Genomic DNA, 16,802 nt, shown 5'->3' with positions numbered 1-16,802 from the left:
ACCATCTGTGCCTATGAAATGTGGGGTCAATGGCAAAACTGCAAAGGACAATGTTTGCAGTCCCATTTTTGCAAATTTCTCGTAGTGTATAGAAAAAATTGCAATATTAGGACTGCAAACACTGACCACTCGTGAATTTGCCACTCCCAGTGAATGACACGGTGAGACCATCTGTGCCTATGAAATATGGGGTCAATGGCAAAACTGCAAAGGCCAATGTATATATAGCTGAAAGTCGGGTCGGCTGAAACCAATTTCAGCAGTCAGTTCAGTGAACACCTTGTCCGCCTGCGTACGTGCACCAACGGCGGACACAGTCAGATCCTCCATTGACTTTCCAGCCGCGCGCCGCCAGTCACAGTCAGGCAGTTTTTTTTTTGAAAATGCACAGTCAGGCAGTGAACAAATGGATATCATACGCAAGCGGAAACTAGCTAGCTAGACAAATCCAGATCGGGACGCCTCCACGTGGGGCCAAGGAGCACGTCGGACCCACTGCCAGTGGCATGCCCAGGCATGAGCAGGAAATTGGACAGCCTACGATCATACGGGTGCAAATAAATAATACTTAAGTACATCTGCAACCCCATTTAATTTAAAATATTGTGCTACTTCTTCGAAATGAAAAGTAGAGCAATATTTTAAACTAAAAAGCGTTGGAGATGCCCCTTACAATCACCCATTGTCACCCTATGCGTCAATTTTGGCGCCCCGTCGTTTCCATTCTTTCTTCGCCCGCCTGCGTGCACAAACGGCGGACCACCTTGTCCGCGATTTGCTCTGCGAGTCTGCGACGTCTGGTCCACTGGTCCACGGGACCATACAAACGGCCGGCGCTCAACAGGTCGGTCGCTCAAGGTGAATACGCGCTTTTGCACAGTTTTCATTTCTGTTTGCCTTGCTTCGCTCGGTGTCTGTCGTCGTTGTTTTTGTGTGACTGTTAATGCTAATTGCTATAGATCATTACTACCCTGATTCATCTTACGCGTGTTTTTATCATACCTAATCATAGGTCTTTCCGTGTGCCTAATTTTCGGTCGCAACTCGCAAGTTGCTGTTTCGCTAATTTCAGTAATTTGCAACCCGTCACTTTGCATCAACTCTGAATCTCAAGTAAACAAACAAACCGATCCTGTGTTTAATTTCTAGGGTAGGAAGGGAAAATAAAACACGGCCGGTGTTTAACACTACAATTGTTCTTTAGAGCTAAGTATAATATCAATATATAGGGTCCATTGCATGGCTAGACAAAGAAATATTTACTGGTTTTAGTACTACAATATACCAATTTTGATGTGAGCCTGTAGCAATGTACGAGTATTATTAATCTAGTAATATATATAGTAATGGTCAATTTCTGGCCACGGTCGGATCTAACCATTCAACCGCTTTTACTAGTAAACAATGGTGTTTATCTCACTACCGAAAACCCTATTGTTGCCGAGTGCCGACCGCTTTGCCGAGTGCCAAAAGTCGAGCACTCGGCAACCGTGGAATATACCGAGTGTTATCCAGAAAACACTCAGGCAACAATTTGACACTCGGCAAATTTGCCTTTTGCCGAGTGCTGGATCGCAAACACACGGTAAAATTGGCTTTTTGCCGAGTGCCGTGTTTGTAGCACTCGGCAAAGACTGCACGTGCCCGCCATGTGATCCAACGCCGTTACGGAAGTAGTGTTTGCCGAGTGCCTTAACTCAGGCACTCGGCAAATGTACTCCTTTGCCGAGTGTCAGGTTCAAGGCACTCGGCAAACTAAAAAAAAACTTTAGCTCCTACCTTCCAAACTTTTTGTTCTGTTATTATACTAGTCGAGGTACAACATATCGAAATTTGGTATATTTCTGTATAAGTTTCATATATGTTATTAATTTGTTTCATTAAAATGCTATTTTTGGAAAATTCAAATTGGAGCTACAAGTGATTCGAATAATATAGTATAATGAATGAAAAAAATTATATTCATGTTATTTAGTCCAATTTGAGACATTGTCAATCAATTGAAAGGAAAATTTGAACATCTTGATCATGAAATGGGACAGAATGAGATAATGACGAATAGTTTTTAAATTTTACAAAAATCAAAATTAGCCAAAAATCCATAAAATTTGTTATGATATCATGATAACATACAGGGAGTCTATAGAAAAAAATTGAGAAGGTTTTGCAAAAGTTGTCACGTATATCTCTTACGAAATGAAGTATCTCCGAAGAAGTTTCATAGAACTGAGAAGTATTCTTTGAGATTATGATTCAGAGTGACGTTCGAATTGGGGTTTCACTTCATAAACTTTTTTATAGCTAATAGACATGATGGATTGTGTAATGTTAAATTTTGGTAATTTTCTGAATCCATTTGATAATTTCGAGAATTTTTTTCCATCTATAGTATTTTATAGTGATGTAACTTGAATTTAAACTAATAGTGCATGAAATAATGTAATTTTCTTCGTTGAAGCATGTGAATTTTTTTGTATAGGCAATAGACATCATGAACTGGTTCGTGTTAAATTTTGGTTATTTTTCTGATTTGGTAAATATTTTTTCAAATTTTTTGGCAAATGTAGAGAATTAGTTCCTATAATTTGACATTTAGTTATTAGTGATTGAAATAATGGAATATTTTTTATGGACACATGAAATAAGATTTGTTGAGTGCATTTGGTAATTAAATTTCGAATTATATTTAAAGAAATTCATGATTTCAAATTTTGAATCGAAAGTACTTGAATTTAAATTGGAAAACAAAAAATGTTTGCCGAGTGCCACATCTGTGACACTCGGCAAACCCTGAGTATGCCGAGTGTCGCATCACTGGCACTCGGCAAACCCCGCATATGCCGAGTGCCAGATCTGGCACTCGGCATACGCCGCCCCCCCCCCACTTAGGCGCACAACGCACACACGGACACACAACACACACACATAATGCTGACAGTCACTCCACCTCCTCGCCGCCGCGTCGCAGCCCCGCCCCGCCAGCTCCACGCCACCACGCCGCCCCGCCAGTGCGGCGTCGGCCCGCTGCTGCGCCGCCCCATCCCGCCACCGCGGCGTCGCCCCGCCGCCTCCACGCCGGCCCCGCCCGCGCCACGTCCCGCCGCCGGCACGCCATTTCCAGGCCGGATCGACGCCGCCTCGACGCCGACCCCGCCCGCGCCACCTCCACGTACGCCAGCCCGCCCGCGCCACCTCCACGCCGCTCCGACGTCGCGCCACCGCGGGCCCGGCACCTCCACGCCGGAGCGACGCCGCCTCGTGAGCTCGGCTCTGCCCTGCCCGCCCGGCGCCTCCACGCCGCGGCACCTCGACGCCTCCCCCACACGCCCGACGCCTCCACGGTTGCCCTGCCCGCCCGGTGCCTCCACGCCGCGGCACCTCGACGCCGGCCCCGCCCGCCGCGTGAGCTCGGCAAACCCAGCCCGCCATGGCAGCTGCGTGAGCTCGGCTCTGTAGCGTCGCGACGACACACTCCGCTGCCACTGCCGGACACTCCACCGCCGGCTCCCTCCGCCGCCGCTGCCGCTGAGGAACAAGGTAAGTAGAATGAGATAATGCTAGGATTTTGTGGATTTTGCATTAGTGTTGTCAACTTAGAGATCTTCAAATATATATGCTATGTTTATTTTAGTGAGATAATGTACTGCAATGTGATGTAGAAACCGTGGCACTGGTCCTTTCTCTTCGCAGCATGTGATGTAGAAACCTTTTGTTTCACTTGACTAGCTGCTTTGCTCTTGCATGACCTGCTTCTGAACACTCCCCACAGATAGGATTTCCCTTGGAAGGCTACAACACAACAGGATTTCTTAAGTGAACAGCAAAATATTAGCAGTAGATGTCTAGACTATAAATCGCAAGAACTTAACTGCAAGAAAATAAATAACTTTTCAAGTGTAGTAGTTGACAGTAGAAACAATTGCAATGCAACCAAATGCAAATGCAAAATAGGTGCAGTGCCATATTGTATCCATGACATTAGTAAATTACATTGAGATATCAACAATATGGTACTTACTTTGACATTGCTCTGGTAGGAGAACAGAAGGGAAGATCAGCAGCTTGTCAAAGCCAAAAACATATTTCAGAATTATGCTATGATCAGTGACATACTGCACTAGTCGAATGCTTTGTTACTTTCATTACAGGTGGTAATGATCTTGATAATTCCTGCACCTTCTTGCATGCTTGATTTGAGAGATGTGCAGCCAGTGAAATGTACTCTTGGCCGATCTTCATGATTCCACTATTAGTATAAAAAGTGGAAATATTAGTCAAATTAGTATGTATAGTGTGCTTAAGAGAGTATTTACACTTGAGCATGTCCTGCTATTTGACCAATATATGTTATGCTCGTTTACAGTTGTATCGCCGGCCTCCAGCCCTTCGGCGGCCACGAGGCACAGTACCACGAGCCATAGCTTGATCTCGACGAACCGCGAGTCCACACCACGCCCGCCACGCCTACACTGGTGACTCACGGTAAGCACCGCCTCATGTTCGTAGTTCACGTAACCCGGTTAGGCGTCTCCCGTTCGAAAAAGATATGGTTGCAAATATGCAGATATTTGCATATTGATGGCCGTATCTGTTTCGAATTGTCCATATTTTTGGACAGCCCGAGGATGCGTAGATGGGGTTAGTTTATATGGTCCACTCCGATCCGAGGCAGAGTTTTGGCATCATCTCCCTGTTGTTCTTCGGATACACAATCTCTCTTTCAGGACGTGTATCTAGAGAACAGCGGGGAGGTGCTGCCGAAGATTACAACAATGATAGAGAGTTTTTTCAAGAAGAGGGGCTACAAGGGAGTTTCGAGATAGACTTATCCGACGAGATTGGAATGGAAGTCGACAATGAAAGGGAAGTTGACGAGGAAGGTGGAGATGAGGTTCAAAATATTCAGGACTTACAATTACTAGAGCGACTACGTTTAGGCAGAGACAGTGAAGACGACATTCCTCCTTCGGATTCTGCTGGTTATGTTGACATAGCTGATAGTGATGATGAGGACTACGATCCAGCTAATCCCGATTATGATGACTACTTCTAAAATATGTAGGACTCGCAATATTTAATATATATTATGTTAATTTGTAGTTATATTTTCTTTATTTACATTTATTTGCAAGTATTGTTTATCTTGAATAATTCGTCCACTCCTTTTGATTTCATGTAACTAAACAAAGATGCCAGGCGGTCACAAGATGACTTGGCTGAGCTCCTTGTACAGGGGCAGTGGTGGAGGAGGCGGTAGTGGGTCCGACGCACCCAAGGGGTCCGAGAGCCGTAGTGTTCGCAAAGGTGGTGGAGGAGGGGGAGGGAAAGGGAGACGGAGAGGGAGGGGTGGAGGAGGAGGTAGTGGGAGTGGTGGAGGAGGTAAGGTGAGGAGGGGGAGGAAGGAGAGTACCCCTTCTCCTGTAGAGGAGGAGGAGGAGGAGGAGGAGAGGGTGGAGGACCAGGGGAGCGAGGAGGAGGAGGAGCACATGGAGGGGGACGAGGAGGAGGACGAGGAGGGGGCCGAGGAGGGGGCAGCAGGAGATGAGCGGGTGGTGTGGTTGCGTGGACCGTCGCAACTCCCGCGACGTCCGATACCTCTAGCGAGACGCCCGATGATTCGGCCACTAGAGCCTAAGTAAGTATGTTAGTACTTATTTATTATGCATTACATATATTTAAAATTGCAATACTAACTAAAATTTTACCTTAAACACTCTTGCAGGGGGTGGTTTTTTGTGCAGCCTGGTGAGCACAAACGGAAGCCCAATGGTATCTTGGGTCTTTTGTGCCGGCTGCACTTCCCCGGGCTCATGATGCATGCCGGGGTGCTGGAGCCGGCATACACATGGGACCACTACATGGCCAGCCCAGACGCTACTGATCGCGAAGGAAGGAACTTCACCACCAAAGCTAGGCGGGTGGTCGGGGAGTTGTGGGTAAGTCATCCTCACACTAAAATGGTTGAAATATCACATTCTGTTTCAATTTTTGGAATAGTGATTGCAATTATCTTGTGGGTATATATGCAGGATTTCTACAGGTACGAGGAAGGCTATGAGGCCCGGGCGAACGAGCTGGCTCACCAGGCATGCTACAAGCTGGTAAAGGACATGCACTACGAGGCGCGTGTCCAGGCCGTCGTTGTGTACTGCGCCGAGTTCGAGAAGAGGAGTGTCAAGAAACCAGCCGCAAGGGACATCTTTCTCACGCGAAACTAGTACTTAAGGGTAAATAAATACCATCTCTACTCATTTATCTTGTATTTGATATTACAATATGTCATGCACTTCATTACGTTTAGGTGCCTCCGAACTGGTGCGCAAATAAGACCGAGTGCTGGTCTATGATGGTGGACAAGTGGATCAGCGAGGATTGGGCCCGCCAGCATGCCTTATGCCGGGAGCGCCTCTTGATGATGCCGGGTCCGGCACATCATCAAGGGAGCCTTAGCCTCGGCGAGTACAAGAATACTTGGGTAAGTTCACTAATTTCTTCATTCTTTCTAAAGCTATATTTTTAATTCTTACTAATCATCTTGTTGACTTCTTGGCAGTCGGAGTCTCATCCAGACCAGTCTTGCAACGACTTCACGGCGTACGCCATGTATCACATGGGCAGGGCGACGTCGGACGTGGCCTACAACTCGGCGGCTCCACCACAGGCCTACACAAACCCAAGTATCCACGCGCGCATCAATGCGTACATGGAGGTGGGAAGGGCGCTCCACGGGGAGACTTGGGATCCGACCACTGCGCCACTCTCCGGAGAAGCCATCATGAGGGCGGGACAAGGGAGAAGCACGGGCGGTACTTGATCGCCAACAGCTTGGTCGACACGGCGAGTACGCCCAGTCTCTCGCAGCTTAGGGCAAGTACCACCGACTCGACCCCGCCCATACGCCCACGGCCTGAGACTTCAGTGGCCAGCGTGCACCAGAGACAGGTTAGTTTAGATTTAGTTGCCATTGTATGATTAAAATGAAACTTTGCTTCGTATTGTAACATGGAGGTTTAAATCTTCTAGGCCGAGATGGAGGCAAAGTTTGAGGAGGAGAGGAGGTGCCGAATGGAGATCGAGGCCAAGCTGGAGCAGGAGCGGAAGCTGAGGGAGGAGCAGTCAGTTATGTTGCAGAGCATGGTCACCTGGATGCAAGGACTTGGCGCGTCGATGAACAATGCGGTGCCGCCTCCTCCCTTCGCCTTACCAGCTCAGCCTTACTTTCCTGCATGATCTTCTGACACTCCCGTGAGTATGATTTGTTTGTAGATATTAATTATTATATCTTTATTATTTTTACTCAATTTATGTGTTTCTATTTGCAGAACCAGTCGTGGAACGCATCGAACGACCCTCCGGACCAGAACTCGCCGGCGGCCCCGTGGCAAACTTGGCCACCCCCCCCCCCCTCCACCTGACCGTGAGTGATTTGTAGTACCCTACTGGACTTGTGATGTGATGGACATGTAGTACCCTTGTGGACTTGTGATGTGATGTGATGGACTTGTATTCGGACTCTATCTATGTGATGGACTTTCAGACTCGTTTTATGTGATGTGATGGACATTATCTTATGTTATTTGTATCGATGCTATTGTCGCAATTGTCAATTATATATTTGTCATTTATAACTGCCTGTAATGACCCCTGCATTTATATATATATTTGTTGTATTTGTATCGAACAACAGAGAAAAAAGAAACAAAAAAAAAGAAAAATAGGCCACTTTGCCAAGTGCTTAAGCCAATACACTCGGCAAAGTGGCCTTCCGCAGGACAGCACAATAGGACTTCGCCGAGTGCTAAAACCCTGGCACTCGGCAAAGTTTCAAACGTTTGCCGAGTGCCGGGGTGCAGCACTCGGCAAAGTGGTCACGTGGCGCCACCCTGGGCCGGCACTTTGCCGAGTGCCAGACGTCGACACTTGGCAAACGTTTGAAACTTTGCCGAGTGTTCGCCATTAGGCACTCGGCAAAGTGCCGGCCCAGGGTGGCGCCACGTGGCTGCTTTGCCGAGTGCCAAGGCTCTCGGCAAAGTCTTTGCCGAGTGCTCGAAATCCGACACTCGGCAAAGATCCCTTTGCCGTGGGAGACTTTGCCGAGTGGCGTTTGCCGAGTGCAAACTGGCCTTTGCCGAGTGTAACCGGCACTCGACAAAGCCAGTGAATCCGGTAGTGTCTCTACTACTATAAGGATATACAAAACTTTTCGAAACACATTTCACCTAAAAAAATTATGCTGCTACTACTAGAAAACAAGCCAAAGGTTCACCCCAAGTATAGGTACCGATTCATCTACATACTGGTACTTTTGGGATAGATGGAATCTATGGATGAGCCTTAGACAACTGGTACCTAATAAGGTTCTCCATAGGTACCGGGTGGTAACTTTTACATTAGTGCGGATGGTACCACCAACCGATGCCTATGGATGAGCTTTAGGTACCGGTTGGTGTTATCAACCAGTACCTTAGGAGCCTTATGGTACCTTTAGGCTCATCCATGAATTACTTCAAAAGAAAAATATCTCTCTTTCCATTAGAAGTGATATGTAGGTGAGATGGTAAGAAAGATACACGCGAGGCAAGAGATCCTGAGTTTGAATCCCGACCAACCATTTTTGACAAAAAAATACTATCAAAGAGAGCCTTAGGCACCGGTTTTTTTTACCCGGTATCGATGACCATGGCCAAAGATCCCAGTTTCGGGGTACCCCGTACCTTAAACCCTCTTCAACCGGTGCCTAAAGTCCTAAAGTCCTTTTTCTAGTAGTGTGCTATTTTCTGACATGAACCACTTGGACAGGTCAAGTGGGCATGGACGTTTTGTGACTAGGAAAAAGAAGACAACACTTTCTAAAATGTTTCTCATATTTATTTTAGCTCTCCTTTTCTCTCACCTTGGAACTTTGTTTACCAGCTCGCGTACGTGCCGACTCAAACTGCACTGGTAATGTAAGAAAAAAAAAGAAGAAAAACTGCACTGCCGAGGATCAACTGTGATTGCCCTCGTCGTCCCTTTTCCAGCTAATGACGTGCCACGGCCGAGGATCTGGCTGTACCAAAGGACATCATATCGAGGACGAATGATATATGAGAGGGGCATCCGGAAGCAGGCGAGCTCAGTCGTGATGAGCGGGATACATAAACCAGCTCTCGTTCATGGGCACGGCAAGGGGCCATCGGCGAAAATATAGATTGAGAACAATGGAACGTCGATGTAGCCGGCACATGATGGCCTTTGATGATGGTGGCAAAGGCGGCGTCCGCGTCGGCTCTGGAGTCAGCAGCTATAGAAGCACTTCCTCCTTTCCAAATCATAAGTCATTTGACTTTTTAGTCATTAAGTTTGACCAATCATCTTATTCAAAAAATTTGTGCAAACATAATCAAATTTAAATCATTTTTTAAGAACTTATATTGATAAAGTAAGTCACAATAAAGAAGTGATATTCTGCGCAAATTTTTGAATTAGACAACTGGTCAAACTTGAGATGAAAAACGTCAAACGACGTATAATTTGGAACGGAGGGAGTGGAAAAATAGTATTGTAAAGTTTATTATAATCCGAACACAGCAGAGCAAGCACAGAAGTAGTCATTTGTAAATTATTATAGATCGTTTGAGATTTCCAAAGTATGTAGTTTTCTCTATAATCTAGATACACGCTATATCTATATGCGTAGAAAATATATATATATATAGACAAACTAAAATAATCTAGAATTTGAAATGAAGGGAGCAGTAATTTAAAGTTCATCGGAATCTACGGATGTTGCACCAATTAGACATTTTTCCAAGGGTTGACCTTTTCGAGAGGCACTAAGTAGGCCCTTTTCGAAGGCCGTTGAGTGGGCTTTTCAGCGGATTTTTTATTTTTTTTATTTTCGTTTTTTTACAAAAATGTATTTTCGTTTTCAAAATTTTCAGGGACTTCAACGTAAATTTTTCGTGCAAATTTTTGTAAAAAAATCCATGCCACCCTGCAGCGGGGTGACCAGGTCCCGGCCGCCCGGCAGCAGGGCGGCCGGGGTATATTCTTGTAAATTTTGAAAACGAAAATATATTTTTGTAAAAAATGAAAATAAAAAATAAAAAAACCGCAGGCTTTTCAGGTGTCGCTAGGTGGGCCTTTTTCCGAAGGCCATCCTCGCTGCCAAGAAATTGGTGCAGCCCGCAGACGCTGACGCTCTTCCTCCTGCAAAGCGAGGGCGTTGGGCGTGGGCGGCGGGACGCACGGGGCGCGGTTACATGTCACGGAACGCCATAGGATATTCCACAATCGCGTGAAGAGGAGTTCCACGCATGGTGGGTCACTTTTCACGCAAATGCTCGGGGTCGCGCGCGGGTGCGTGCTGACCCGTCGCACGCGGCCCACGGCGCCCCCTTTTGGTCCGCGCAGCCCAATGTGGTTTGCGGGCGCCAGCGGCCCATCTTGTTTTTTTCTTTTTCTTTTTGGAAATTCCAATAATTATTTTTTATTTTTGTTGTAACGGAACATTTTGTTTTAGTGGAACATTTTAACATTTTTAACTGAACAAATCATTTTATTCCAACAGAACTTTTTCTTTTACTAACTAAATATTTTTGTTTTGGCAGAATAATTTTGTTGGAACAATTTGTTCCAGCGGAACAATTTCTTCTGGTCATGGAGGGACAGCCCAGCTCCCCGCGCCTTCCTCAGCCCAACTTCCCTCGTGCTCCCCCCGCCCAGCTCTTGTGCTCCAACGGCCCACCCCTGCCCTTCTGCGACGAGCCGGCTCGGGGTCACGCGGGTGACCCCGAGTAGCCCCCACTTTTCATCCCATTAAATCGAACTGTCTAATTGTTTATAAGGCGTAGAGAAAAGAATATGTGCATACATGCAGAAAAGACAAAATAATGACATTATCTACATGCAAACAGGTTTGAAGAAAAAATCAATAAATTTCAAAGTGAATATCCAAATTAAATTTCGATTGTACCATTGTATTTGTCACGCCAAGATCTTTAAAACAAGACTGCCCTTGACTATATTTAGATAATTTTATTTTTTTAAATATTTTTCTCCAAAAGACGCATCCTACGGGTGATGATTTTGCTTTTTACAGCGCGCGCGATACATAGCGCCGGCGGCGCACGACGTCGACGGGTCCGGCGGCCTGGACTTTCTTTGACGTCATCAGCCTAGTCGCCGGTTACCCGGCACGATGCTCATCGTCCCCGCAGGCGCCGCCGTGCTCGCAGCTGAACCCCACCACCATCCCCTGGGCGGCTGTCTTTTTTTTTAAAAAAAATAATATTCCTTGGACGGCTGTCACGTACACAACTAGACAACTATGCTATCGTAGCGTTCAATATCAGACTCAAGCAGCCAATTGTCTGAGATCCGGATTAAATTCACACCGAACTATTTTTGTTAAATACATTGCCACAAACCAATCAAACCACATCACAGTATGTGAAAATAAAACCACGCCACCCCATCAAAGATAAAGAGGAAAGTGAAGACTCGGAAGTAGTGCAAAAGTATGCTGGTGGTGGTATTTTTAATTACTACACGCTACTGATGACTAAATCGATAAGCACGACTAATCAAACAAGCAGTAGGACGTGCATAGCAGCTGCTCCATGCTATTAGTATTTTAAACCAAACTAAACCATTTCTCCAGTGAAACAAAACCAAAACAGATTGATTGCTAGAAAAAATATTTTTAACCAAATTGAAATAGTACCAATGCAAAATCCAAACTGTTGCAACCAGTTTCCACCCAAACTATTAGCAACTTGATATCAGACGCAAGAAAGCACTTCGTAGCAAAATGTAGGCATGAGCTGCTCATCATGTTGTAGCAAATTTATGAGAGTAACCCTGTACTACGATGTAGCCAAACCAAATTGAGGGATAGCACCATTATTTCGTAATAAAGTTTTTTTTAGGGAGAAGAGAAAGAGAACATAATGAAGGAATAAGTTTTTTGAGAAATGTACAAAGATAAATTCCGTATATATGTTTATAGGAATAAGTGTATGTGCGTTGTGAGTGTTTGAGTTGTATTGTAATTTAAAAACATATCATTTCGGCCGTGGTCCAAGCTGGGCAGTCACATGAGTGAGGCTGGCTGGCAGCCCATGATCTATGGTACCGATGGGCTTGCTTAAAAATTTTAGGCCGGGTATTTGTGGTGGTGGATGATGAGGTGGGTCAGAATCTCAGTCCATGGGATTGATAGGAATTCTTAGATTTCGCCAATCTTATATATTTTTTGAAAGATTTTTTCCTTTCACATATTTCAATGTTTGAAATTCGTGCAATCAATTTCATCCATTGGATCTTCATCCCTTCCACTCAACCCTACCGCCGCCGCCTCCTTCTCCCATGCGCCGCCGCCGCCGCCGCCGCCGACCTTGCGTTGTTAGAGGAAACCATTCAGATATATTGATTTGCGTATAAATATATATATACACACACTATATGTATTTTGTAATAATACAGTACGATCGAGGATTTCAAACTTTTTTCTATTTTACTCGTAGAGCGCTAATTCTAAATGGTTTCAAACCCTTAATTTATTATATGGTCAGCCGAATTTCAATTGACGGACCAAGAAATCATTGCTTCCTTTAGTAATAGTAGAGATAGAGATAGAGACAGAGATAAAAAATGAAAATTTTTGAATTTCTGTATCTGAATTGGGTCCAACGTGATCCACTGTATCTCTCACATTGTACCCGGAAAAAATAAAAAGTTAGAGAATATTTCTACCAAAAAAGCAAATATTTTTCTCACTGGAGGGTCCTCTTATCCGCCCACGCATACCCGGTTGTCGAGTCCCAGCTATCATGCGCGTCTTCTGTTTCTTCTCTTCCCGATCCATAATTCATTGATCCATCTACGACGCCCCTTGCAGCGACCCCAGCCCTCCCCAGCTCACTTCCCCTCCACCAAAGCAGACACCCCGCTCACCCCCTCAAGCCGCTGCCGTTGTTTAATTCTCCCTCCCCTCCGCAGATGCTCGACTCCGATGCTGCAGATTGCAATCGCATACGCGATGAATAGAAATTCTATGCGGACCACCCTCACAAGGCTCGGCTCGACGTTCGTCATGATTGGGCAGGGGCTGTCCAGGTGCCCCATCCTATGCTAGCAAGAGTACCTCTAGGAACTTGCCGAGTTGCATTGCGCAATCGTGTGTATTTGGTGTACTAGCCTATCAACCTGTACTTCCGCCTGGGCTAATTAGAATTAATACAAAAATAAGATTTGTAGTTAATAATTATAATTATCTATCTTGCACTCTCTTTCATCAAATAAATATTCCAACACATACTCTAAAATACATATTTATCATTACCTGGTAGAGTCCAAAGCTCCTGCTCAAAGAGTTCAGGAAGACTTGTTACTGTGCACTTCACCGGAACATGGTCTATGTCATCCAAGACTTGTTTCCAGCAAGCGAGTTACATAAGAAACCGAATCTCTAAGTTCCTATGACTTTCGACTTCTTGAACCAGGTTCGTATTCATATTAATTTGGAGTTTGCTTGCTCCCCTTGAGACATATTTTCACTACAAATAACCGGATTCGCTCACAGAAGAGTTGAAAGAAGAAGCTAAGATTGTAGGAATCTGTATAAATAGACTGTTTGGCTTAGTGTTCTTATAAGACTAAAAAAAGGGGTGGGTTTCTTGCATAAAAAGGAACAGTTCTTCCCAGTGCAGCCACCATAACATAATATTGGAATAGATTTTATTTTGCATAACACCTTCATGTGTGTTTGATATATATTTAATTGAACTATTTGTTTATAAATTGGTATTCTTATCTCTACCATCATACACGAATATATAGTGACCCATACCGTGGGTAGTATATTTATATGAAAAATAATATAAATAATATATTAATAATGATAGAAACAGTAAATTAGAATTTCATATTGGTGCACTTTAATATTTTATTGTAATTATATAATTTTGATTTGGATTTATAGGTTAATTCAAGTTTGATAATTATATAATTGAATAATTTATATGCAAATTAATTGAGTTATTTGCATTATTTTTATAATAGCATATGTTGGTAATTTACGTGAAGATTGGAGGTTACTCTAGATTTTTTTATAATAACATAGGTGGATAATTTAGATATATGTTTAGTGCGAAATTTAGGGTGGCCAAGAGTGAGAGAGGTGAGTGGGACGAATTGCAAGACAGGCATGCTTGCTGCGTATCTTTGTGTGGTTGACCTCTGCTATTGGTTTTCTGGATCCCGTCCGTTGTTTGCTTGCTGCCTTCTCTATGGCCCTGTTTAGTTTCAAAAATATTTTCTATAGTACCTGTCACATCGAATCTTTAGACACATACATACAACATTAAATGCAGTTAAAAAAATAACTAATTATATAGTCTAACTGATTACCACGAGATGAATCTTTTAAGTCTAATTAGTTCATAATTTGACATTATTTGTCAAATAACAACAAAATATGCTACAGTAAAAAATACAAACTTTTTCACCAACTAAACACACCTTATGTTTCCTATGCTCCCGTAGTCACACCTTATGTTTCCTATGCTCCCGTAGTCACATTGATCGGCCTCCTCACTCTCTACTTCCCCAGTTCCCCGTATCCCCGCCAGGGTTTTAATATCCGACCGGTGTTCGGTAACCGCCGGCCTCCGGTACCGGTATACCGGTCCGGTTTGGCCGGTTACCGATCGGAACCGGTGGAATTTAAATTTGAATTCAAATGGCGCAGTTCAACCGGTTCGTACCGGTATACCGGCCGGTTTGACTGGTAACCGGTCGGTTTGACTGGTAACTGGTCAAATTCAATTTTTTTTCTTTTTTGTTTAAAGTCAAATGCCCGCAAAGTATACTAAATAAATGTTTGTATAACATATTTTAGTCTAAATGAACCCTCCAACCCTCTTTTGTACTATTTTTACATTGTATTTGTATACTTTTGTATGCACGTTTTTTTGTTTAACTTCAAATCCCCGCAAACTATACTAAATAAACGAATTTTTGAGAAAATTTGACGCCATTAGATTCGTCGCACCTTGAAGTATTTTTAGGAATTTTTTAAGAATTTTTTATTTTTTGAATTTAAATTTAAATTTTGAATTTGGGTCGGTTTGGTACCGGTCCAAATCGGAACCGGACCGGACCGGTCCGAACCGGTTTAGGTGAACCCTGCTGCGGTGCTAATGGGCGGCGGCTGCTGCTGCTGCCGCTGCTATTTCCTTCGCCTGCAGTGTCCTCTCCACGTGTATAACCGCATCCTATTCTTTTTCTTACTCTATGTTTCAAATTTGCAATATATTTAGAGATACCAAAACGATCTGTAATTTGAAATGGAAGGACACTGAATCCTATAAATATTATAATTTGCATATAAATTATAGAGGCAACAGCGAGAGACGCAACGTGTGGCCGAATTTGGCGGCCCAAAACAATGGGGAATCTAGTGGCGGCCCACCTCATTCCGAGACCGAAACGGGCCTGCCGTCTCTCCCCTCTTTATATCGCTACTACGGGTGGTGCGGTGGGGTCGAGAAATCGAACGCGAGGGAGGTCGAGAGCCAAATCGAGCGCAAGGCGGCGGCGATGGCGAGGGTGCTTCGCGGGGGGACGCTGATCCCAGCCATCTTCCGCCGCATGGCGCAGGAGGGCGTCGCCCAGGGATCGTCTCCGGCCGCCCCCGCTGCGGGCGTGGGTCGTCTGATGCACACGGTTATTCATCCCCTTTCTCTCCTTGACTGGGTGATATGTTGTCTCCATATTCTACATCGGTTAGGATTAGACAAGATTGATTCTGAGAGGGGTAAGGCTGATGGTGTCCGATCCTGAACTGGAGAGACTTCTTGCTATGTTCCCTTCATTTTCGGCTCAGATTAGGGTTACAAGCATGCTAATTGTGGGGAGGGGAGGGGAACACTCTGCCAAATTATACCTGATAAACTACAATGGGAAATCGGGTAGAGAAAGGAAGAAAACTTGCTAGTCATTAACTAGCTAGTGTTGGTGTGGTGCGAGTGCCTTGTTTGCAGATGTCCATATACTTGGATTCTTCTGTTACTCGACCATCCTTGCTAAAATTGAATGATTTGCAGGGCCAGTGGCGTAACCCAGTGACTGCGAGCGCCAAGTTGCCCTTCGGGAGGCAAGTTCTCTCTCAGCAACAGAAGATCGTGAGGATGGAGCAGTGAGTACCTCATGCACAGTGCACTACAATACTTTGTATTTATGTGTATATATGCTAGTATGAGTGGAAATTCATCAGCAAGTTCTTACCTTTTTATTTCTGACTTATACTAGATGCCATCAGCATGTCCAGTTATAATGTTCTGAACAATGTACACTGGTCTAACAAATGTTTTCTCATTTTTGTGTAGGTTCCGCAGCAAGAGGTCGTACACGGATGATGCTGGACCTGAACGGTTGCCGTGGAGTATTTTGGCCGTTCTATGCGCCATAGCAGTGGGTGCTACAATCCCAAATAACAATATCTTGAAGCGTATCAAGGAGAGTAGGCGTGTTGATGGTTAATTTGGATGTGTGTATCTGCAGAAGTCGCTTGGCTTTTCAAGTTAAGCACCGGCTGTTTTTACTTATTTATTTTGTACGTGGCACCCTGGAAAGTTACAGTATTCCAGTAGTGTTCACTATGCTGCCTAATGCTCTAAGGCTGTTCTCTTGCCTTGTCAAGATAAGCGCTGGCCCTTTTTTACTTATTTTGTTCTGAGTGTTCCCAGCAGTGTCACATTGAGATCATGTCTCTTTTTTTTTTATCCTACCATTGGCCATGCAGTATCTCCCTCTAA

General features: G+C 44.5%; 1 protein-coding gene across 2 annotated transcripts; it reads left to right on the top strand.

Moving 5' to 3' along the window:
- The first annotated feature begins 15,535 nt into the window (after positions 1–15,535).
- Positions 15,536–16,802, top strand: LOC120699791. 2 transcript variants are annotated; one of them, XM_039983869.1, is made up of 3 exons: positions 15,536–15,711; positions 16,098–16,183; positions 16,374–16,802. In XM_039983869.1, exons 1-3 carry the CDS (start codon positions 15,586–15,588, stop codon positions 16,525–16,527), a joined length of 366 nt encoding a protein of 121 aa, XP_039839803.1. In that variant the 5' UTR covers positions 15,536–15,585; the 3' UTR covers positions 16,528–16,802. The 2 variants fall into 2 exon arrangements, with proteins under 2 accessions (XP_039839803.1, XP_039839802.1); XM_039983868.1 differs by having other exon boundaries at positions 16,092–16,183.

This window comes from Panicum virgatum, chromosome 3K (assembly GCF_016808335.1).
Source record: "Panicum virgatum strain AP13 chromosome 3K, P.virgatum_v5, whole genome shotgun sequence".
NCBI classification, from domain to species: Eukaryota; Viridiplantae; Streptophyta; class Magnoliopsida; order Poales; family Poaceae; genus Panicum; species Panicum virgatum.
This window is presented reverse-complemented; position numbering and strand designations above follow the sequence as displayed.